The 21,402-nt window shown below is 37.9% G+C and overlaps 1 protein-coding gene across 1 annotated transcript in view; it reads right to left on the minus strand.

The window, feature by feature from the left end:
- Positions 1–21,402, minus strand: part of SYNE1 (spectrin repeat containing nuclear envelope protein 1) — a 296,656-nt gene that overhangs the window by 88,465 nt on the left and 186,789 nt on the right. Inside the window, 11 exon segments of the mRNA XM_058833865.1 lie at positions 621–815; positions 2,065–2,226; positions 2,968–3,135; positions 7,600–7,740; positions 8,778–8,972; positions 12,448–12,591; positions 13,821–14,003; positions 16,092–16,214; positions 16,924–17,109; positions 18,390–18,527; positions 20,003–20,185. Coding sequence (XP_058689848.1) covers positions 621–815; positions 2,065–2,226; positions 2,968–3,135; positions 7,600–7,740; positions 8,778–8,972; positions 12,448–12,591; positions 13,821–14,003; positions 16,092–16,214; positions 16,924–17,109; positions 18,390–18,527; positions 20,003–20,185 — 1,818 coding nt within the window.

A 21,402-nucleotide genomic window follows, 5' to 3' on the forward strand; every position in this document is an offset into this window, starting at 1 on the left:
AAAGCTGCCCTGTGGTGTTCAAAGTAGCCAAACCGTAACCAGATTTATCATGACTGCATGTTCTCACCTGTATAGTATATGCAGCAACATTCCTATTTGTAAAGAGCTTCTAAAACTCCCCTTAGTATCAGAGGATTTTTGGTAAAGTTGATAGGCAAAGAAATAAAGGGGTGCATCTTCCACAAAAACTAGTTTGCATGCAAATCACTGGAAAGATGAGTGTAGACAACGATGCAAAGATTTGGATAAGGAGCTGCTTCTTGTTTTAAGCTTTCCCTCTTCTCCTGTCTCACAGCTTGGAGAAGTGACTCCTCAAAAGTTTACTGTAGACAGTGTGACTTTTAATACCTGCATTTCATTTAAACACACACATATAGATACAGCTACAGATATAGATATATGTATCTCCATATGGCAATATATAGCCAGAAGAAACATGGAAGATATATAATATGTTCCAATTTCTTTCTAGCTGCTTATCCCTTAGCATTAAGATGAGGGGCTCACTAAAAAAAGAATGGTAATTTATTACTGAAAGGAATTGTGAGATATAAGCAGAACGGAAAATTACTTTTTTTTTTTATGGTGACTAAGAATATTGGCAATGTTTTTTCTTATACCTCTAATAGCTGTCGTTTTCCTGATGCCTTCATTCGAATTGTGGCCATTCGTTCTGCCAAGACCGTGAGGGTGGACTGCAATGCCATTTGATCAGCACCTTCTGCATCCAGTGGTTCTGAGACAAGCTCCTGGGCCAATGATGTCTGAAGCTCACTGATTTCTTCTTGCAACATTAAAATCTCATCCATCAAAGCCTATTTAGAAATGAGAGCAGAGAATGAATTTGCTTCATTTACCAGAAAGAAGGAAGTATTTCAGGAGACACAGACTAAATATAAAATTCAAGACAACTATCCTGGCAGAGCACCAGGAACAGAGTAGAGCAGAGTATCACTACCAGTATGGCAGAGATAGTATTCCATAAGGACTGAGTCCTGCTTTTAGAGGATTAAGTTAGGATGATATATGTGGTTACTTAAATATGGATTTAATTACATATCTTGAATTTCAATGTATCACAAGGAATTATTTTGGAAATTGGAAAATTATTCCTCCAGTAAATTATCTGTAGGGCACTCTAGTATTCACAGTAAAAATAATGAACAAGTATGAGAGTATGTGTTTGTGAGAGAAAAACAGGAGCATGTTTTAGCTTCCAGCCTAAAACTTTCTAAGTGGACAAGAAACATCCAGCAATAGATGTACATATTCAGAGACTTATTCCATGGTGCAAAATAAGTTCCTACTCTTATTCTTATCCTATGAACTAGTTTTCAAGATACCTATAAAAGGATAGTACCATGGAATAAATTTCTGAATATTTACATCTATTGCTGGATGTTCCTTGTCCACTTAGAAAGTTTTAGGCTGGAAGCTAAAACATGCCCCTATTTTCTCTCATAAACACACTCACTGGCCACACCAGATAGATTCAAGCTATCAGATAGAAGACTTAGGTGATTACAACTTAGACATATGTCAGATGTGTTACTTAATAAAGTATTCTCTTATTATTCAGATCATTACTTCTTGAGACTCCTTGGGAGGTCATTTTTGTGTGCTTTTGGTTTGTTTTGTTTAACAAGGTGAAAAATTTATTTTGATCAATATACAATGCATCAGTATTAGTTATGATCTTAGTAAATTTGTAATATTACAAATATTCTTCAGCAATGATGCTGAAGAACAGTAGGTATAGCTGTCATTGGAAACAATCTTGGACAAAAGCTTTTGCTGAAAATTTCAACTGGACAAACTCTTATGATCTATTCTATTTATTTCAAAAACGCTCCTTATTTAAAGAATCCTAATCACACCATCCTTAGGACAGCAAGAAGCCCAGAAAGGCAAGACATACAGTTAGCAGAGAAGGTTCATGCAACAAATGCATATGTTTGAGGTATCCAGCTATAGGATTTTTTAGAGGTTACTCTCTCAAAAACAGAATAAAAGATATGCAGGCAATGTGCACTCTCCCTCTCCTCCTCATATATAAGATTTTACCTGATGTTCAGCCATCTGGCTCTCTGGGCTTTTGGCTGGTTCCAAACTCTCACTTAGCTTGATTTCAGTGGTCTCCATTTTCGTGGATATAGACTGGAGTGTGTCCTGATACTTCTGTTGACGCTCAAGAGCTTCATAGAGTGTGCGCTGCTTTTCACTGATCTGAAGAATGGAAGATATAAATTCTGACCTCTAACAGGATCTGCTATTTAGTCTGCTTCATATGTCCCCAGGCTTAAGAGACTAAAGCAAAAAACTAGCAACAAGTATTCAAGAGTATAAATTACAAAACAAAACATCCATATTAAAAGTATTAATTTACTTAAATTTCATCAGTAAAATTCTAGGTTCTGCCACTTAAAAAAAATTGACATTAATAAAGCAGGGAAAACCTATGCACATTGTCACGCATTATTTTAAATTTCATGCACTCATCTATGGATGTGCAGTATTTGCCAGACACATAGTTCTTATCCTGTGCCTCGAAAAGGAATTAAAATTCTTAGCATGTGATCAAGACTCTGACCATTCTCATACGTCACTGAATGATTATGCTGCAAAACTATACAGAAATGTGTTGATTCAGTATTTGGAGAAACTAGATTCTTGAGCCTTCTTTGCCTACATGACTGGATATCCCTACTAGATTATGGAATACAGCCTGTCATAGCCAATAATTTCTGAAGCCAACTATCAGCTTTAATGAATCTTATTTTTTATTAATGGAGGTCCATCTTCTATAGCCTTTCAAACAAAGAATAAAAATAATATACTACAACTAACAATTCAAGTTACCCTCTGAAAACCAAAAACTGCAGAGCAGAATATTAGCTGAGCCAGTTATTTGAATTTTATTCCTTACAAGCTAGCCAACTATTTTTAAGTCTCCAGATGCAAACTTACCACATTTTTCAGTGTTTCCCAAGAACGCTGCAAATCATCCAATTTGGCACTAGCAGATGATTCTAAGCCTGGTTCGTAGAACTCCTGGGTGGCTGAGGTGCTGGGCTGAATTTTAGCAGCTTCTGTCTGCAACTGTTCAGCAGATAAGGCTTGGTAATAAGCAATGTCCTACAAGTACGAAGTACATTATTGCACTTTCAAAAAGAAAGATACTGCATACTATGCCCCCCCATGCTGTCCCACTGCATATGTCCATTAAAATAAAGCCCACAAAGCCAAAACCACCAGGACACCTCTTAATAACACACTAAACTAGTATTTAATACTAGCAGACTGAGCATGTTTTGGGCCTTCACTATGGGGAGGATTTTGGACACATTTTTTTCATGATCATATTAGCTAGGACGTGCAGAAGGCAACTGTGGACAGTCACGGAAAGGCTGGGAGGGGAAGTGCTATAAATGGGAGTGTTGTTCCAGCATCATTACAACTACACATGGGGGAAATCCCATCAGAAAAGACACTGGGTTATGGTACTGTAGGTGGCAAATACCACCCTAATGAACACTATCACAGAGAGAGCAGCAGAGGAACCTAAAAGGTATATGCTGAAAGACTGGTAAATGAGGCAAGAAAGAGTATGAAGCATTAGCTTATTGTAAGCTTTCAAACAAACAGGGAGCCTCAACGAACTTATAAAAGATATTGAGAAAAGGGACCAAAAGTGCTGAGGAAATGGGCAAATGTTCAAACCACCAATGAAAATTCGGAGTAGAATTATTTCTCACCAGAAGTTCTATACTTAGTGTATGGAGATTTCTTCAACTGTTGGAGATGACAACTGAAAACATCTACAGAAAATGCAGAATTAAGGAAACAAGTACAGTATCTATACTTAGGTCAGAAAAGCAGACTTGATGACAAGGATTATTTAAAACTGAAGCCATGTACGGCAGCACCAAATTGTTACATTTGGGAGGTGAAAAATGCTGCCTCAAGGGAGGGTGCAAAGCAGACAGAACCAGGCTCTTCTCAGTGGTGCCCACTGACAGGAACAGAGGCAATGGGCACAAACTGAAGCACAGGAGATTCTCTCTGAATACCAGGAAATGCTTTTTTTTTCTGTTAGGATGACTGAGCACTGGGACAGGTTGCCCAGGGAAGTTGCAGGGTCTCCATACTTAGAGACACTCAAAATGAACCTGAATATAGTTGTGGACAACCTGCTGTACATGGTCCAGCTTGACGAAGGGTGTTGGGACAGATGATCTCTGGAGATCCCCTCAACCACTCTGTGATTCTGTATAGATGTATAAAAGTCAGGTACTAAACAAGACTAATTCTGAGGCACTGGAGCTCAAAGAATAAGAAGCATCCTAATTAGGAACAGAATGCAAATATGTAATCTAATACCATATGTGAACAAAACCAGACAGGCTCTGGAAGAGCACAGAAACCAGATCACTCCCATAAATCTGTCCTAAAGTGTCCAATGAGGTACTTCTTCAAAGACAGAAATTGGGAAACTTGAAAAATTTAATGATGAAATTGGAATAGGTAACAGCTTAGTACAGCATTCAGGACTGCAATTTCAGAATTTCTCACCGACCACAAGTGATGTTTCCAAGTAATGGTGAAAAATTGCACCATTGGAGGCAACTTCTTGTTTTGCCTTGCCTGCAGCTACTCTCCAGCCCTTTGTTAGTCCCCTCTCAAATTCAAAGCTTCTGTGACCTCTTAATACAGTTTTCAGAATAAATGCTTTGCTTTTACAGAGAGGGAAAAGCAATCCCTTTCCCCATCCTTTCAACTGTTTTCTGGAGCATACAACATGGCAGCTTCTCTTTGTCAGAGCTTTCACATGATGACAGCAGGAATCCAGATGTTCATGCAAGTATAAGATTTTGTTGCCCCTATAAAGGTCATAATATCCCACGACTGTTCTTATGAAAAGCAGGCAATGAACAGTAATCAAGCTTTGTTGTGAGGTGCAGAGGCAAAAGGGTGTGTTTAGATTTTGTAAGATAGGTAACAAGGGCTGGTGCACCCTAGATGAGTATTCATAAGGGAAAGAATCCTTAAGTAGGCTGTGTACAAGGAGATAGAAAAGCATTTAACAGTGATCCAGAGCATAAGACTAGAATCACAGGATCAGCTGTGGCCTACAGGGCATCGTGCCAACACCTCAGCTTTTCCAGTTCAACTGCTCTGCACTATGTATCAGGAAACCAAGATTTTAAAAGTGTGTCAAGTTTAATTACATCTTTGGGTAAGTGCAAGGAGATCTAGCCCCAAAGGATTCTCATTCAATACTGTGGCACAGATGAAGTGTCTGATTTTGCTAAACATCAAAATTAACTGCATTTCAGGACTGCTAACATACTATTATATATATAGTGAAATTCCTCAGTGTTTCCAACATTAACACATTTATTATTTTCCCCCACCCTGTTGTTTTTAGAGGAGTTTCAGAAAAAAACATTTTTAAACTTATGATAGTGCTAGAATTGTCACTCTCTTGTATTTCTCGTCTTGTTTTAATCTATTTCAATACATAACCTCATTATTTCACTAATTAGCAGATGGCACTTGTTTGATACTTTCATTACTTGTTAGAAATGCAAATAAAGTGTATAGATGTCTGAATTCAGACTAGCTATGTTTCACCAGTAAGAGATGCTAGGAAACTGATGAAACACTGTAGAGAGTTAGGATGAAATTAAAGCAGTCTTTTTCATAACCTTTCCTTCCCCAATTGCCTCTTCAGAAGAGTTTTATATTTTTTCCCAAGACTAAACTCATGTTATTCTTCACTTTCTAGAGTTCCTGTTCACATTTTTTCTGGTAGTTTGCGGGTGATCTTCCTGTGAGAAATTAGTTCTTAACTCTGGTTACATTTTAAAACAAAATATTTCCCAATAATTTTGCATATTTGCTGTAAAAATACAAAATGCTTATAAACTTATATTTGATCTCTTAGTTCACTTATATCTAGGATATTTTTTCTTAATCATCTTTCTTCCCTGAAGTATCCCTAGGCATTCATCATGACCAGCACTGGCAGTTTCATAGCTTCTTTAGTCTTAATCTCATCTGAGTATGAAATTAAGAATTTTGTAAATAAACCACTGCATTTTGGAATCTTCTTCCGCTTGCTGTTTAATGCATGTGGTTTGTTTCAACATTAACCACACTGAAGAAAACTTCAGCTCAAAATTTTTAAGATTGTTGTAACAGCATCAACTCTGTCTCTCTCAAAAATCGTCTGCTAAATGAAAGATACAGTATTTTTGTTCAATTTTGCCCTAGTAAATCACTTATGATAAAACTTGTATTTTGGTGTCAGCTAATGGTGCAACAGCATGTTCACTGTGTTTTCCTTATTGTCTGAGTGACTGGAGTTGTTTGACTTGTTTTACATTTTCAGGAAAAAGTAAGGAACTGACATCGGCTGTTTTGATTAGGAAGCAAGCTGCTTTTGGTCCTTTAAGTCCTTCATTAATTAATGGTGTCATAAGAATTCTAAGTTGAAATATATAGATGCCTTTCTACTGCAAGTAAACTTCACAGGGAACTTTTTGATTATCTAAAATGATGGAAAACTAGAAAAGTCCTTCTTATGCATTATACAACTTTCTTTAGTATGCCATTGATGATTTTGCCACCACTCTTACTATCTTACATTAGTATTCTTTCTTATGTCTTATATTTAGCAACTTCTATAGCACCATATGGATTTCTGAAATTAGCAGAAGGAATCAATGAGCATTTTGCTCAAACTTGCCTAAGTCTACTCAGCAGTGCAGCACAACACATTCTAACCTTCAAATCTGCAGTAGTCAATTTTGGAAGCAGTCACAAATGCAAGACCAACCAATCAACCACAAAATCCAGAACATGATAAATTCAGTGAGTTGGTGATGGCTTCTAAGGCTCATTTCTAAACTTCAAAAGCATAAAATTTTCTGTGTGACTTTTTGTGCACGATGCTCAATGTGCTGGCTAAATGTTTACATTTTAATCAATACTGACATACACTTGCTCCTATTAGAAGTGCAAGAGCCCTCAGTTTTGATTTAAAATCTAATGTCTATTATTTCACTGATCTGCCTCACTGGCACTTAAAACAGACTCCCATAGAAATGAACAGCGTTGGGATGAATGTGAAAAAACCCCACATGAAAGTTAATAAATGAAGTTATATTAAGTAGAAGATACCAGGCTGTGATTTCAGTGCCACAATGGAAACAGTACAGTAAGATAGATGGATATGGACATAATACAATGTTTCATTATGGGGAGTACAAAAAGGCATTTTTTCTCAGGATGCAAGATTCCATTGAGTACTACTGACAAAATAAAAATTTTAAGTAGAAAACACTTGGTGACATTGCAATTGTTGCTTTAAATTTATTTTAAAAAAGAATGAGAAGCTGTAACACTGGGTTAATACAATTTCAACTCAGAAGTCAATACCTGAACCAGAACCTGAAGGTCCCGTTTGTAAGAGGTTAAGCTTCAGTTCCTTGGAGCTATAGCTAAACATTATTTCAGAGGATTAAATAAACCACCTGTGGAATGGAACCGTGTATGTCTGAGATAAAAGCTGAATGAATGCCAAGAGAGAGGTACCTGGTTAACAGAAGCATCTGTATTAGCCACAGGTGAGGGAGAGCGACAGGCAGGTGGAGAAGAAATCTCACTGTTGGTTCCCTCCTCCCCAGACTCCTCAGTGACAGGGGAGAGCAGAGTGTGACAGCGACCAGCAGTCATCTGCCACAGGAAAAGCAACCCCAGAGCACAGGAAGAAAATCAGTTACCTCAGCTGAGGCTTGACTTAGACTGATATCAAAACAACACATGGCCAGAATTACCATGACATTAATTAGTCATGCTTCATGCTCCTACATTTACCAGTTTAGAAATCTGTTGAATAAATAGTCTCATTTACTTGTCATACTTCAGTATGAAAGTGCTCTCCTGTACCCTAATGGATTTTAAAGCACAATATAGAGCTAGCAACTCAGTAATAACAAATTCAGGTTTGCCTAAACACCTTTTAATACAATCTCTGCTGCATACAGAACAATTATGGAGAGCTACAGAATACTAAACTATTTGTCTCAGTATCCAGGTCTGGTTAGAACAAGGAACAGACTTGAAATATAAAATACACACAACCCAGTTCAAACGTAACTTTCTTCCTTCCCCAGTGTTGCTACAGAGGGATAAATCCTGAAGTCTGACACTCAGACAAAAATCCCAGTAGCATGAGCTATATAGAATGCTTGCAATGAGACCCAGTTAGAAACAAACAAAAGCAAAGTAAGTCAAACATTAGGCCTATGGCAGTACTTAAACAGCTTTCATTTCCAGTACATTCATCTGAGAATATAGCAGTGTACTATCAATTATGACATCAACATTTTAATGTGTGAAAAGCCTATACACTGCATCATCTAATGAAATAATATTTATTCTGGTTTTATTCCTGCAACTCATCAATTTCTTAGCATTTGTTCTTGCATGCTGACAGCTACAAAATAAAAAACGCAGTATTTGCATATATTATTGCTCAGAAATTTCACATATTTGTCTGTTAAACAACTTCAGCCTTTATCAACAAGTCCTGAGAACCCATATAAAGCAAAATACAGTAAAGGGAAGCTGCAACTTGTTTGGTTTGCCACATTACAGCCATTTCAAAAGCTAAAAGATGTGAGCTGCGGCAATTTGCTGTATAGGGGTGTTGTAATGATGCAAGAGGAAGCAGCTCAGATAATGAGGACAGCGACCAAAGCATTGCTTACCATAACCACCGAGGGATGAGTGGGGTGTGCTGGCAGCAGGTCTGAATCCAGCTCCTCCATTCCCTCGGACAGCCCCTCCACTTCTGTCACTGTCAGCAGCATGGTGGCATGTTTTGCTTTCATTGTCAGCATCTTGCACTTGGAATTCAAAGAAGCAATTTGCTCCTGGTATCCTTTGATCTTCTGAGCCAGCTCCTGAGGAAACATTTTTTTCCCCCTAATGCTGATGCAGCCGGGGAAGGCCACAGGACCGGCAGCATTTCAGCTTCCGCGGCGAAGCGCAGCTGTCCCCTCCTCGCTCAGCCAATACCACGGCAGCGCTGCCGCTGTGCTGACGAGCAGGATGTCGCCGGCGGAGAGACCCAGCCGGGCTCCTCCGGCCGCGCTGACAAACCGCACAGCGGCGGCTGCCGAGCGGCGGCGGCGGCCGCCAAGGGCTCCGAGCGCGCCGCACCGCAGAGCGCAGGCGGCGGGCGACCGACCGACCGACCGACCGAAGGACCGACTGACTGACTGACTGACCGACAGACCGACGGACGGCTCACGTTCGCATCCTGCCTGAACCTGAGCCCACGTCTGTAAGCTGCACGCTGCAGCAAAGGGAAGCGTCTCTCCCTCTTCCTGCCCTATTTCCCCCCGCCCCCGATCTCCACTCCCATTTAGCTGAGGAAGATGAAGCTCCCCCGCGTCGTGCATGCCCGGGAAATGAGGTCATGTAGTGGCCACAACTGCAAAAAACATGCCCCATTCAGCTCTCACCAGAAAGAATGAATTGTCCAAACAATGAGTTAACCCACAGGGTCTAACAGGCTCAAATGTGACAGGAATATTCAGTCACATAATAAGATTAAATGCAGACTGGATGGCTTTTTGTCACTGTTTGGATAAGCTGTATTTTAATCTCACTTTGGTTTTGTGTAACTCAACTGAGTTAAAAGTTGAGCAGCACAGGACTAACCTTTCTTTAGAAAGAGATAGGAAAACTAGCATAAAGAAGACTATAAGTTAAACTATTGTGGGTTTTATGCTTAGGAAATGGTCTATTTATGCGGCCAAACACCATAGTAAGCTCAAGATTTTTAGACAAGAGATGAAAATGAATAGCCTTATGACTATTCATAAGTGTCTTGTCTTCACTCCTACACTATACTGTTGCCCTGTTCAGTGTCCAGTTTCAAAGCTTTCAATTAATATACTTCAAATAAAAAATAGTGGAAGCGTTTCATATTTCTGCTGAAATTATTGTTCCTCTCTCCCTAGATGCTCAGTAACGAGTTTTGATCTAAGAAGTGAAAACATTTCTGTGAGCTTTCCTGATAAATCAGTGATTATTTGTTCGATAATATATTTTTCATTTTCATATCTGCTTTTACTTCTTCAAAACCCACAAGTGTTCAAGGAAGAATAGAAATAGGAGCTGCAAGATCTAGTAGGCATAATAATATACTATTACAATATCTTTTTCAAAGTAAGTAAGACTACTGCTTCAGGCCGATAAATGAGAAGATTTTTTTGGTTGTATGACATTTTCAGAAAAAAAAAATCCTAAAAATTACAGTGCAGAACACTCATTGCAAGAAATATCAAGTTAGGAATTAAAATAGCTCAAAGACTGAGGATGACGCTTCGCTCCTTGAGTTTCAATGGCACCTTGTCGCCATCTGTCATGTTAGCAACAAAAGGACCTCTCTTGGTGCTCCAAAGCTTTCCTTAGAGACTAAGAAAAGTCTTAATAATAAAACATCAAGCAGAATAGTCAAAACCCAAGCTGCAATCAAATCAAGCCATAAATTTAGTGTCTAACAGCTTGAATAGTTATCTGCTCTTCGGCAAATTCCAGTCATTCACAAATGCTCAATGAATGATGTATCTGAGCCTCAGTAGAATATTATTGTCATTCAGTATACTCTATTCCATCACCTTACTAAGTGCAATGACATTTTTGCTATTAATGTCCAATGCACTGAGTATCTAAAATGCCTCTTTCAAATGAAAACAAGGAAAGCAAAACAAGCAAACAAAAATGTGATTGCAAAAGAAAATTAGAAATAATAAAGCATCTCATAGAAGCAATGTCCCATGAGGTATTGTATTTTCCATTAAAATAATTCTTAAGTATGGAGATGCTTGCCCACATTCTTATCTGAAATGCTAAAGAAACACAGGTCAGTAGACATGGTACCTACTTACATACATGCATATTAATACAAGCTTCCCAAAAATCAAGTTGTAATTTCCTTCTACTTTCCTCCTTCATTTTATTTCTAAATATAGCTACTAAAAATGTCCCCTTAAGTTCTTTTACATAGTTTTTAACAGGGAATGTGATAATTGATATTTTCTTAAATTAATAACACACCTAACAAACATCTTGATGGACTTGACTTTTGAAGTAGCCTAATAATATATGGTTCAGAATAGTCACTTCATGTTATGCTTTTCCACAGATATTTAGCAGAGAAAACATGAGCCAAAATATGCTTATCTCAGTCTTTCAAATCCCCTTACCCCTAAGTGTGGAAAGCTTGCATGTATGAAGTCTGTCTGTTCTGGCTGATCCCAACGTGCATTATCATAAAGCTGCTGTCCTCCTGCAGATGTTTAGGACCATTGCTCAAATGTACATGAAACTTCAAGCTACCCCATTTTTAATTCTTTCCTCCGTACAGCATTATTCTTTCCTCCAGCAACATTACCCTCAAATGCTGGCCACTCTTTTGCATTTGCTGTTCCAGAATATTTGAATAGAGAAAGTAGCATTATCAATTCAATACTTATAAAACCGAAAGTGTTTGTATATGCAAACGGCTCTTGAATTTATACTAAATAACAGTCGTAACAACTGCATAAAAAATGAGCAACACATGTAACATTAGGTTGTATCACACACCAGAGGGAAGAGCTTTAATTCAAAGGTAAAGAAATGGTGCCATCTGGTGCCGAAAGTGATACACACAGCTCAGTGGTTCATTTTTTATCCTAGGAATTACACGACAGGCAGGTGATGGTGAAAGGGGCTCAGGAGGAGCTCTCAAGCCAGCACAGCAAGAAAGCTGCACAGAGACTATCGTGATTTATTCAAGGGCTGATAATCCATGAGTTTGTGGGCAGGACTCTCAACTCCAGAGCAGAAAAATCTTCCCAACAAAAACTTTAAAAGAAACCTTTAGAGTGAATGGTGCAGTGTTCTCCTCTAAATCTGTTGTGGGTTTCCTTTGATTCAAGTCTCTTGGTATTCTTTAAGAATGTGACTGGGATGAAAATGAGCAAGTACTTCAGGATATACATGCATATATGTACAAATTCTTTAGGATATACAGACTTACATATGGATCACCGAACTAGCTGTGATTAACTGACCAACTGATGAACTTTGGCTTCTGGGACACTCCTCAATCAGGTTCTAAGGTTAACTACCCCTTAATTATGCAATGCTTTTGTTTATCATAATGTCCTCTGAAGGTTAGGAGATATCTAACTGAATAAATTAATGAACTGTCCACATTGTACCAACAGTAGGAGTTCCCTCTCTGGGATTAAGTCTATCTGCTCAACCTTGAGGAAATCTGAAAAGCAACTCAGACATCTTATGCCTATTGCTTATGCAAAGTTGTCTGGGTCAGTGAGCTGTCACTGAGCCAAATGTTTTGATGCATTTTGGGTTCCATACCTCATTTCGTGAAATCTGGACCTGGAGCTCCTGGATGTTGCTGGTTGCTATTGGCTTGTCTTGGATCTCACGATGGGCACTCTCTATCATCTGCTGCAAATGTTTCATTTCTTGCTCATATTGCTCATACTGAACCACTGCTTCCTAGAGAAGGGAAAAAAAAGAGTGTCTACATGAAAATTAGTTTTCACTTAGTCTAAGCATGACAGATCTCCCTCCTGATGTATCTGGCACTCACATCTTGATAAACAAAGCAGGAATATAGTCAGGAAAATGTCTATTCATAAATATTGTGAATTGCAATTATCTGAATAGTTTCACTTATTTAAATATTTCCCAAACCCACAGTCCACAGAACACGACATTTTAGATTTCTGATGTAAGGTGCTGTAACTTCTGATTCCAACAAGTACCTGAACCAAACAGACCCACAAGAAGATAGCCTTGCTTAGTCTCATGGTTTTATTATAAAGCATTTTCACCTGCTTTTTCACTTCAGGTGTTCATTTGTGACTGTAAGAAAAGCTTAGATATTACAGAAAATACAACTGGGAGAGGACTATGAAGATTGATTCAGATAATTATCCTACCAATATAGTATCAGTTCTTTCTATCATAGATGCATGAACAGGTTGTCTAACCCATTTTTTAAATTTTCAGTGTGACATTGTAACTTGTGTTTAAGCATCATTAATTATCCTTCATCATAAAAACTCTCTTCTGTTATCCAGCTTGAAACTTTGTAGTTGCACCCTAGCCTATGGAATATGCTATGTATATTCCTATCATTAAATAGCAGAGAAGAAAAGCTTATTCTCTTCTTTGAAAACACCTTTTACGTGTTTAATTAGAAGTCCAAACACTCAAAATCTAGCTTGCTCATATTTAGCAAAACTTGAAAATACAAATTTAATAGACATTGAATGATTCCAAAATCAGAAAACAAATATATAAAAACTATAAATAAAGAGGATAAAAAGAATTATTTTTATACCAGAAAGTTAATTAACTCGGTAGTTTTTATGCAATCTTCAGAAGCAGCTGATGTTATGTTATATTAATTCTATTAATTTATCATATATCTTATAAAATTAACTTGCATAGAATTGTACATTAGCTGTTTGTCTAGTTAATCCTAACAGCATTACAGAAATTATAGCAGTGTCAGGGAGAGAACTGAGGTGAGAGTCTGATGAGTATATCAACAATTAATATGGTCATGAATATTAAAGTCAGGAATAACTGAGACTCAGTGGGGAAATTCCTAATGGTACTATAGAACAAAGAGATATGAAATTCTATGCTTTCATCACAACTTTTTATGTCGCTGTTCAAGTTCCTCTGAGTGGTTGATGGGATGGAGCTGCACTTGCCTGCATGATGTTGCACTGCTGAATGGCCGTGTGCTGCAGGCGGCTGGCCTCCTCCTGGAGCCGCAGGGCACTGTGGCACATGGGCAGGCTGGTCACCACCTCCTCAGGAATCCTCAGGGCACTCTGGCACTCTTGGACTGCCTGAACTTTTGGCTTCAGTGACTCCATTTCAGACAACAGATGCTAGAAACAAAGTCAGTGCCACAATAAACCGATTTTTCAGAACTCCCAGAGCACTTCATGCAGCCAAAGAAAAATAATGGTACGTTTAGCAATAAAAGATAAATTTTATTTTCTATTTTCTAAATTGAATATAATTAGAAACACTTTCTCTGGAGTTGCTCATTGTGAAATGAGAATTCTTTTAAAGATTATTTAAGTAAAAAGCCCATAAACTAGATATAAAAATAATTAATGAAAAAGTATAGTACTACCTATTCTAAGTATCCAAGTAAAAAAGTACTTCTATTAACAGATTTGAGAAAACAGAATTACGAACTCCACAAATTGAAGCAGCACAAGAATAATTTACATATACACATATCTCAGTGTTAAAATCTGAGTGGAACTCCCCGCTGGGACATAGAAGCACATTTCCAAAACAGCACGTGTATCCCATTGTATTCACAACCTAAATTTGAAAATACAAGCCATGGCTGAAAATGTTGCTTAAAATTCAAAAGGCAATCAAACAGAAAGGAACAGAGCTACACAGAAACCTTCTTCTTTGAATAATTACAAGCTGTATGCCTCTGTTAGTAGTGCCCATTCCATACAAGATGTCCATTCAAGTTGTCTGTTCATATGCATGAAAAGGGTCTAAATGTAATGGTTGGAGAATAGATTTGATCACCATTCTTTTTATCTACATTGAGGAGTTTAGTGTATGTACAGATACAAAAAAAAGCAAAACAAAAACAAACAAACAAAAAAAAAAAGTAAAAGCCAAGTTGATAAAATGGGCCTTAGCACACTAGAAAAAGATTTTAGATTCAATAGATATAAATCAGCTGGACAATGAGGCAAACAGGGATAAAGAATTTGGTTATCTCTCTTTCCCTATAGCACATGCAGAATGATAGTGGGTCTGAAGTGCATACTGATGAGAGGATTGTGGTTTTTTATTTCTGCAGTTTCCTGACATATGGTGGACAATCTAACCAGAGTTTCGGTATAATGACCTATTCCTCAGGCAGCACAAGTGGGGCCTCTCTTCTGTCAGACTCCACACTGCTGGCAAAGGGTGTCTTTATTGTTCAATCAGCCCCCAGAAGCACCCTGGGGGGCTGTGAGCCAGCCAGGCGCTTTCCAACATCCCCTCTCTGGTCTGGTGAAACAGGTGGACAGGGGCCATAGTCCCTTTCTGTACAAAAGAAAGTCGTATTGTGAGATCTGCCAGAGCCAGGACAAAGAATGCACATAAAACCCAGTCCCTTTATTCTTAAGGTGGGTTATGTGTTTCACTTACACTCTTCAAGGCCGCATTCTGAAATCTGTTCACAAGGCCCCAGGATAAAGACTGCCTATTTTAATGAAAAGAAAAAGCTGTGCAAATTTACCTTTCTTCCATATGTTTTTATGCAGATTTTAATCCTACAGTGAACCTGCTTACATCCAGTTTTCACTGGCAGTCTGAGAAAGTTATTAGCTTGCAGAAGGAAACACGTCTTGAGAAACTCAGAAAGCTGTAACTTGCCTTATTTTTCCTGTTAAAAGGCTGAGACCAAAACTAACAAACTGACAAGCCTCCAAAGCAGATCAAATGCAGTAGAGAAGGCCACAATATCTTACGGAGGTAATTCAACTAAGCATACAAGAATGTAACAGCACTTAAGGAAACCTGAATTGTCTCCCAGCGCTCCAGATTCCTATTGGAGAAGCTAGCAACTATATCACTGCATCTCTATCTGTAAAACAATGATCACAATCAGACTCCCTTTTGAAGTACTTTAAGAACCTCTTGACCATAAGCACTATATAACAATTGGGCTTTATTACAATTATTCATAGGGATTAAATGGATTGGATGCACACTTCTCAGAACTGCATTGACCTAAGAACGTGCTAATAAAGAATTATACTTCAACTGCTCCCTCTGAGGGAATGATTCCCTTATTCCCTCCATCCCTTATTTCCTTGGCAGCAATTTGGGACTACACTCTGAAACAGTGACCCACCTAAGAAACACAAAAATCAGTCTCATCAACACTCATTATCCTTTGTGTGACATCACACTACTCAAATGTTGACTTTGAGGTCCTGGTCTTTTACCTGTCTGTGAGAAAGCTGCTCTTTCAAGCTCAAATGCCCAAGCTCTGGAGACGTCAGCGTGGCTTGGGCTTGCTCCAAAGCACCCTGTAGGGCTCTCAGCTCAATTTCAAATTTCTTCATATCCTGCATGGATTTGATTCAGGGATGAATAAGAGGAAAACCAGAAATCACTATAAATATACGTGTCTGGATTTTGCAGGTACATCCCCCTTACATACAGTGCAAAAAACAATTCATAGTTTTGACAGTTAATTTTAAATGTTTAAAATATTAGATAAAAATACCAGTTACATGACAGTCTAGAAGAAGGGATTGCAAAGGCAGAGTTTTTATTTTAAGTACTTCAATCTCAAATCCAGCATTTACTTTATAAAACTGAAAAAGATGTTCATTCTTTTCATTGCATTCCTTTGTGGAGGTAGGCCTTACACTATGGAATTCTGGTCTGGTCCAGTATTGATCTAAATTAATAAATAACAGCATTTAGATATAATTTAAGAGAAGAATAAAGGAAATAGTAGAAGGTGTCAACTTACCAAAATACACTTTTCAAGTATCTAAACATAGGTGCTCAGTGCTATTTGAGACACACCATTATCCCAAATATATCCACACAGAAAGGGCATTTATAACAGGACCTGCAGAAATCTTTTGCCCATGTGAGTCAGCATGTGAAGGCAGCATCTCAAACAGCACAAGATACCTGACTTTAGTCAACACAGTCATGCCCTGTGTAAACCACAGATTTTCCTCACTGCTAATAATCTCAGTAGTATGATGCATACATCACCCTAGATGCCAGCTAGCATTAGAAAAAACTGCTTTCATTTACCTTGGCAGCATCTTGGAGGTTTGGTAGCTGCACTTTGATAACTTGCTGCAATTCCTCTGTCCGTCGTCCCAGTTCCAGCACTTGCTGTGACATGCCTTCAGTTGAGTACACACTTGCCAGGTAATCAATCCTCTCGCTCATGGCCTCAAGATCACTGTGAATCTCTCCAGACTCATCAAGAATGCTCTAGATCGAGATACAAGCAAATTGAACATCAGGTTTGAGACTCAACAACACATATCTTTTAAGCATATTTTTCTGCAAACTTTTCAATCTGTACACATTTGTGAGCCTTTGATGAAGTTCCACTGACTTCCTGTAAGGCTTAGGCAATATGCTTAGTTCTGAAGGTCTGCTGAAGTGCTTCAGCTTATAGAGACTGGGAAACAAAAAATTAAGTCATAAAGCTTCAGGAGCTGTACTTACCAAGACATTAATTTTAGTGTTTTGCTATACAGACTTGTGTCTAAAAATATAATATATGCAATCTATGGAGAAGATGTGTCCTAATAGATAGTTACAGAAAGCACTTGGGTGTTTTACAGCAGGGCAGGAGCCATTAATGCTGCCTAAAAAAAATCAGTGCCTAAGAACTATGTGGGATGGCATTGGTTAAGCCTGTATCATCAGATTTTGAAGCAGAGAAAAAGCCATAGCAAAACCAAACCAGAAATTCTGTCTCCAGCTTTCCTCAGAATAAATTGCCTGGAAACTCCTATTCAGAATACTAAGTCTGACATACTACACTGCACTAACATAGAAGAATGTAGCTGACAATTAAGTAATGCATATATAGAAACCGTAATTTATGTTTATTTTGGTATTAGTGACACATTATCTTATGATGCTTTGATTTCTTTTGCATGGTCGTGTAACACCAGGCAAGCTTGAACTTCATCAAAACATCCCACTGATCTCACACACACATTCCACACACAGACACACAGAGAATAAGTTGCACAATTACAGGGACACCAAATTACTCTGATGTGAAATGCTCAGGAAGAGATTGGAAGAAACTCTTCCATTAGGCATCAGTTTGAGAATATTTGGTATAAAACTCATTAGATGAGAACAAAGGCTATTCCAGTTTAACATAATGGAGAAAGAAAAAAACCCCAAACTGAAAATTGTGTTTGATTAATTAAATCTTTAGAGTATGAGCTGCAATAAGGTGCTTGGTGTGACAGAATCACAGTGTGCAGACACACTATTCAGCCAAAAGCCTCTTTGAAACCAAACTACTTTAGTAACATGGAGATCAGCTTTGAATCACATTTTTATTCTGCAACATATCTGTATTTCAGTTTTCAAAACAATTGTCCAAAACAAATTAATAATTTTCAAGGCTTGGATAAAAAGTCAAAGAAATCTAGTACTTTAAGAGGAAATAGAACTCTACTTTGCTTTGAAAATAACTTTTTATATATATACTGCCTTTTAAATTTCATAGCTCAAATAATCACCTGGTAGGCTTTAAACTGATCACGAAGCTGAGAGGAAGAATTCCATGTTATACTACCATGTACTAGGATATTTGCTTTTTCAATCCATTTCAATATGAACTCCAGCATCTCATTGTATTCTTCCAAGTGTGAAGCAGCCTGGATAAAAGAAAAATTTGCTTAAGCCTAAGATGTAATTTTGTACAGTACTTGGAGGATGAAAAAACTGATTTTATTTCCTTCATTGTTTTAACCTCGGGACCATTTTAACAACTTTTCCTTCTTGTATTATATAAAAGTTAGTTTCTTATGTATTTATGCAGTTAAAATAAGTCTGTTTCCAGTAGTAAGGTTATCTGTTTTGGGGAAAAAAAAAGGCACTAAAAGAGCTTAGGTCACACTAGGAAAGTCCATTGATGCTCAAATATATCCCTAGAGGGTACACTCCCTGTGCATATTTCAGCCTCACATATAAGTTCCAAAATACCTCCTCTTTCAGTTTGTGGCTCTGTTTATTTTGAAATCTCTCTTTCCATTACATCCTCTTAATCACCTTTTTTATTTTTTTTTTTAACTAGACTGTTTTGTCCACTTAGTCTGCCATATTTCCAAAAGAATGAAATGCTGCACAATTTCAAAATATAGGACTAAAGTTCTGCTTTCTGATTAATCCACTTTCTATTTAGCAAAGTAGTCATAAGCTCCAATTTTCTTTTCAGCAGGAATAGTTTCATTTGTGTTCTTGAATTTCCTCCTTATAAAGGATGGATCAAATCTGACCAAACTGTATTTGTATAAGCAGTTTTCAATACCTATCACTTTTTTATAATAAGTGGATTTTTTGATGCTGAACAAAAATATCCTAAATCTGTTTACCAAGTACTTTTTACTGAGTTCTTAGTTTGATAATAATTTTCTACCTCTTCTTAGAAACAATTTTTCAGAGGAAGCTGAAAAGAATATTTTGAAGTTTTCTTACAGAAGCAACTTCATGTGTGTAGAAAGATCTCATAATTTATCAGGGTATTAATGACAGAACCATAGAAAATCCATTTATTTGCTTTTAGCTAGAGTTTGTTGGGGATAAGAACAATTAAGGAAAAAACAGGAGAAAGAATTTCAGAGACTTCTATCTGCAGGGCATGCATCTTTATGAACACCAAAATATTGTATAAATATTGTGCATTATCAGGGCCATTGTATATAGGCTTTTTTATTGAATGCACTTTATAGTCACCCTCTGTGGATTGGGACTAGGGCAAAATACATTTTTTTAAACTTTTGTTTTTAATGCTGCAAATACAGGCAATAGTGACAAAACGGAGACCCTGAGAAGCACAGTGAGGTACTACTTCCAGGCAAGCTACTGTTTGTGAGATCTACAATCTTTTTAGGGCACCAAAGGAACCAAACAGTAGGTGATACATGCAAGAGGGTGTTAAAGTACCATCTGAGAATTATTTCACCCTCATATTTGACCTGTGTCTCTTTGGATTGTGATGCAAGCTCTGACTAATAATAGGCAGATGTGCCAAGGAATGCCCTGTCTGGCATAACTCCAGGAAAATAGATGAGATTTTTGCATGCTCCTTCTGGTTCTGAAAGGAAACAGCAGAAAGGATTTAAGATCATACCTGACTGAGCTTGGCTGCTCTGTACTCAGCCTGCCGTATGGTCTGCTGGTGCAGTGCAGAGAGTTTCCCTATCCTGTTAGCTAGCTGCTTAGCCAGGGGTACGTTCTGCTCTGCAAAGTCCTGGACTGATGCATCTAATTCCAACAGCTTTATATTGCAGCTGTCCAACTCGTCACCAAGGATCTAGACAGAAAAACAATAAAATCAGCGATCCAGGAAGCATTAGCTTTTTGGTTGATTATTTCTAGTCCAACTTGCAACTTTTATACCCTGTCCAAAGTCTCCATAGTTTTTTCCATTTTTAAGCAGGAAAGCAGAACAGCAGGATGTTTGATCATCTCTTAAGTATGTGCCATTACTCTTTCTCCTCTGGCTTCCTGGCTGGAATGGATAACCGTTTTCCCTGCTGTAGCCAAAGACTGAGTCACTTCAGTGTGACATTAACTGTTCTCAGGCACCTTTTGTTTCTGAAATGAATTGTCAGCACAGAGTGCCACAACAAGGATTTTTATTTATTGGAAAAGAGGTTTGTTTTATTGCTGTGTTAAAATATAAGTTTATAAACTCATAAAAGTGTAGTTACTCATTAATGGATTATGAAAAATGTAATTGTAATTTGAAACTTGCATTTTCATAGCATGATCTTGATGCAGGAGCAATCTGACTGTGCTAGACTGTTTCAACAGAAACACAGTTTAAAATCAATTTTTCTTATCATAGTCATAAATATTTTGAGAAGGAAGCCTAAAAAGATTTTCAGGTTTCTCATAGATTTATAGCATATTCTTGGGCTACAGTTTCTTGAGAAGATGTTACTGATTATTTTTGAATTTGTTTTTTTTTATATCCAAGGTGCTAAAAATTAATTGTTTTTCTAAAGTAAATAAAATAAGTCACATGGAATCATGGAACAGGTTAGGCTGAAAGGGACCACAGTGGGTCATCTGGTCCAGATTCCCTGCTCAAGCAGGGTCACCTTAGGGCACATGGCACAGGATTGTGTCCAGATGGTTCTTGCATAACTCCAGTGAGGGAGACCCCACGCCCTCTCTGGACAGCCTGTTCCAGTGCTCTGTCACCCACACAGTAAAGAACTTCTTCCTCATGTTCAGCTGGAACTTCCTATGCACCAGTTTCTACCCACTGCCTCTTGCCTACTGCTTAGACAAGCACCCTAGCCTCTCTCCAATTATTTCTACAAATTTAAACTGCAATAATTCAGAACACTGCTACAGGTGCTTCAAGAAGTTACTTCAAGCTCTTCAGGTTAGGGCTGTCCTGGCAGACACACCTCAGAGTGCAAGTTATGATCAATTGTTATGATAAATCAATATTATTCCATGAACTTGGAGACATAACTGTCTACATGTAGACACAAAGACAGATGTTAAACCACTCAT

The sequence above is a fragment of the Poecile atricapillus genome, chromosome 3 (assembly GCF_030490865.1).
Source record: "Poecile atricapillus isolate bPoeAtr1 chromosome 3, bPoeAtr1.hap1, whole genome shotgun sequence".
NCBI classification, from domain to species: domain Eukaryota; kingdom Metazoa; phylum Chordata; class Aves; order Passeriformes; family Paridae; genus Poecile; species Poecile atricapillus.